Consider the following 3,605-nt stretch of genomic DNA (forward strand, 5'->3'; position numbering starts at 1 on the left):
GAGCGGCGAACGGGGAGTGAAATAGAATTCCAGACCACTTCGCTAACAATCGCAATTATGAACCGAAAGACATGTCAGGTATTAGCCATTTTTTTCCTTAAAAAAAAAAAAAACTTTCTGGGACTCCGCGGGACACCCAGCTGGCGACGGACCAGCGGACGGCGAGCCGGGGGGAGGGGGGGCGAGGCCGCGGCAGCCCAGAAGTTCCGACCGGGGAGTTTCGCTCCGTTACCATTACCTGGCTCGCCGGCAGAAGAAAGAACGCGGAGACAAGATAATTTCTGAGGCTGTTAAACATGACTTAGCCCGGGGGCCGCGCGTTCCGAGGGGGTGTCCTGCGGGCCGGGGCGGGCCTCTGCCGCCCCCGCGGGCTCCGGTGCGTCAGGGGCGCGTCAGGCGGGGCGGGCTCCGCGCGGGCGGCAGCGGCTGCTGCGGCGGCGGCGGCGGCGGCAGCGGGCTGCGGGCGGCGCGCACCCGGCCTCTTGCTTCTCGCTCCGAGGCTGCGGGACGGACGCTCCGGGGAACTCCCTAGCCCGCGGCCGGCCGCGTTCGGACGGCGCTAGCCGGCGGCCGGGCGGTCCCAGCATGTCGGCCGCCGTGGCGTGCCTGGACTACTTCGCCGCCGAGTGCCTGGTGTCCATGTCCGCGGGCGCCGTGGTTCACCACCGCCCGCCGGACCCCGAGGGTGCGGGCGGAGCCGCAGGCTCGGAGGTGGGTGCGGCGCCGCCGGAGTCAGCTCTGCCGGGTCCGGGGCCACCGGGGCCCGCGTCGGTCCCCCCGCTCCCGCAGGTCCCCGCCCCCAGCCCCGGCGCGGGCGGCGCCGCGCCCCACCTGCTGGCTGCAAGCGTTTGGGAGGACTTGCGCGGCAGCTCTGGCGAGGGCTCCTGGGAGAATTCGGGGGAAGCTCCACGCGCCTCGTCCGGCTTCTCCGACCCGATCCCGTGCTCCGTCCAGACCCCGTGCTCCGAGCTGGCTCCCGCCTCCGGCGCCGCGGCGGTCTGCGCTCCCGAGAGCTCCTCTGGTGCGCCCGCCGTCCCGAGCGCGCCTGCCGCCCGGGGCGCACCAGCGGCCTCTGGTGGGGTCTCTGGAGGGGCCCTAGGGGCCGGCCCCGCCCCCGCCGCCGATCAGGTGCCCCGGAGGAGGCCTGTCACACCTGCTGCCAAGCGCCACCAATGCCCCTTCCCGGGCTGCACCAAAGCCTATTACAAGTCGTCGCACCTCAAGTCTCACCAGCGTACCCACACGGGTGAGCGTCCTTTCTCCTGCGACTGGCTCGACTGCGACAAGAAGTTTACGCGTTCCGACGAGCTGGCCCGCCACTACAGGACGCACACGGGCGAGAAGCGCTTCTCCTGCCCCCTCTGCCCCAAGCAGTTCTCTCGGAGCGACCACCTGACCAAACACGCTCGCCGCCACCCAACCTATCATCCAGATATGATCGAGTACCGGGGGCGTCGTCGCACTCCCCGCGTCGACCCGCCACTCGCCAGCGAGGTGGAAAGCTCCGCCTCCGCCTCCGGCTCCGGCCCCGGCCCGGCGCCCAGCTTCACCACCTGCCTGTAGGACAGTCATTGCTGTCAGTCTTACCCTCAAGGATGATCCCCCAGGCCGTTGTCCCTGCCTTCTCTGCCCATCCCCCTTTCCCAGAGTCATTACACCAAGGCACAGACTGGTTCCTCTGCTTTGAGGGTGGGTCCAGGCAGACATGTGGACTCTGGGAAGGTACTGGGGGCCGGAAAATAGCGGGAATTCTTGCAACGCAAAAAAGTGGGGTTTGCCTCAAGACAGCCCCCAGGAACTGATAAGAAGGGATGAACTCCCATACTCTCCGAAATACTGAAGATTCTCCCCTCCCAGGAACCAGGGATGTGAAACTGGAATTCTCAGATGCCTGAGGAGCTCCCAGTCTCAAAGGACTCTGGTGTCTCACCCATCCACCAGGGTGGACCTTGGAGAGGGTGTCAGGGGTGGCAGTCTTGGAGATGTCCAGGACTGGGATGGTGAGAGGCCTTTGGAAACAGAAATGATTTCTATTTCTGTAAACAGCAATGTTTACTAATTTATTTTTAGCATCTTTTAAATAGGGATTCCAGGTTGATGGGAAGCTAATGCCCTCCACTCCCCCAATTGCCCCAGCTACCTCTGCTAGGAGAGGCCACATAAGCTCCATGTAGATGTGTGGCTGGGAGATGCTTCTTGATGTCTGGGGTGTGAGTCTGTTTGCAGGTCCTATTGCATGATTTGGAACCCTGCGCTTGCGTCGTAGCCCTTCTCCCCATTTCAATTCCTCCTTGAGGATGGTAACTTCCTGGCTCACTCTCACGCTGAGATTGGTTAAACAATTTGAAAACAACCGTGAAGGCACCAGAAAGAAAAGGGTGGCCCAGACTAGTTCTCTCTTCACTCAGAAAACTCAAGCGACCTTAAGGTTGGGCGGGGCCCCAAACAAGCCTGTTCATAACCATTGATAACTTTCAGGGAAATAGAGGCGTGTGGACACAGCTGCCCCACCTTATGTAATCTCAGGAGTGGTAGATTCTGTTCATTTCCTAATGGCTAACTAGGGGGTTATTTCCCTCAGAGTCTGCAGATTTTTGTTTCTGAAACAGGTGAGTTGGTAGATGGGAGAGGGAAGGGTAACAGACTGGTTTCTTTCAAGGAGCTGGCTGCCTTGGATTTGAGGAAGGAGTAGCGAGGTGATAGATATTATCAAATAGGAGGACCTTTCTCCTCTGACCATATAGTCCCTCCAAGTTATATCCTCAGGGCCCCTCTCCCAATAAGAAGGAATCAGACATCAACAGTATTTGTTTTTTCTATATGTGTCTCTGCTGCTGTGGATGAAATCATTGACCACTCTGCTTGTGTATGTGTGAATGTGTATATATGTGACCCTTTCTTTGGAGATGAGGCTGAAAGGCATTTCCTGCCCTGGGAGATCCCCTCTGACACCCTCCTGAATATTTTGCAATAGTCTGTCACTGACACTTGGGGAAGATGCTGTAATCTCATAGGACCCTAACAGGCACCTGGTTAAACAAACTGCTTTCCCCTGTTTTGCAGATGAGGATACTGAAGACTAGATAAGCTGAAAGTCATATGCTGGGTTGCTGGGAAGAGCCATGACTAGAACTTAGGGGTCTGGCCTGCTAAGTGACTCTTTCCCTCACACTTGGTTACCCCATCTCTTCCTCCTCTCTGGGACCTTAGTCCATCCCTCCCTCCCTATTCTGTATTGCTTCTATGTACCTTCACATGTTGATTGAACCCTTTGCCTATTGTGTTTGACCCAAAAGCCCTTTTCTTAACAGGTTACATTCCCTCCCTTCACACCATGTTGACATAAAGTGAGAATGACTTTTTGGCATCGTAGGAGAGACTTTCTCTTTGGACCTGCTAGGTTAATTTTCAGTGTGAATTCCCTTCTTTTTCTGGTCCTGGGCATTCCAGCATCCTCAAGAGAGTGAATGATACAAACATGGCATTGGGACTCTACTAAGTGCTCCTACACTAAATGAGGGAGAGGTCCTTAGAAAGGACCCAAAGAGTATGGCCTATGACCCTGAAAAGGTTCAGTATTTCCCAGTGAAGGCTAAGCAGAGAAG

At 57.8% G+C, this 3,605-nt stretch overlaps 1 protein-coding gene across 1 annotated transcript; it reads left to right on the forward strand.

Moving 5' to 3' along the window:
• The first annotated feature begins 454 nt into the window (after window positions 1-454).
• On the forward strand, window positions 455-2,053 carry KLF14 (Kruppel like factor 14). Its single transcript, XM_030933238.1, has one exon. The coding sequence runs from the start codon at window positions 586-588 to the stop codon at window positions 1,561-1,563; it is 978 nt and encodes a 325-aa protein (XP_030789098.1). The 5' UTR covers window positions 455-585; the 3' UTR covers window positions 1,564-2,053.
• The last annotated feature ends 1,552 nt before the right edge of the window (window positions 2,054-3,605 follow it).

This window comes from Rhinopithecus roxellana, chromosome 6, assembly GCF_007565055.1.
Source record: "Rhinopithecus roxellana isolate Shanxi Qingling chromosome 6, ASM756505v1, whole genome shotgun sequence".
In the NCBI taxonomy this organism is placed as follows: domain Eukaryota; kingdom Metazoa; phylum Chordata; class Mammalia; order Primates; family Cercopithecidae; genus Rhinopithecus; species Rhinopithecus roxellana.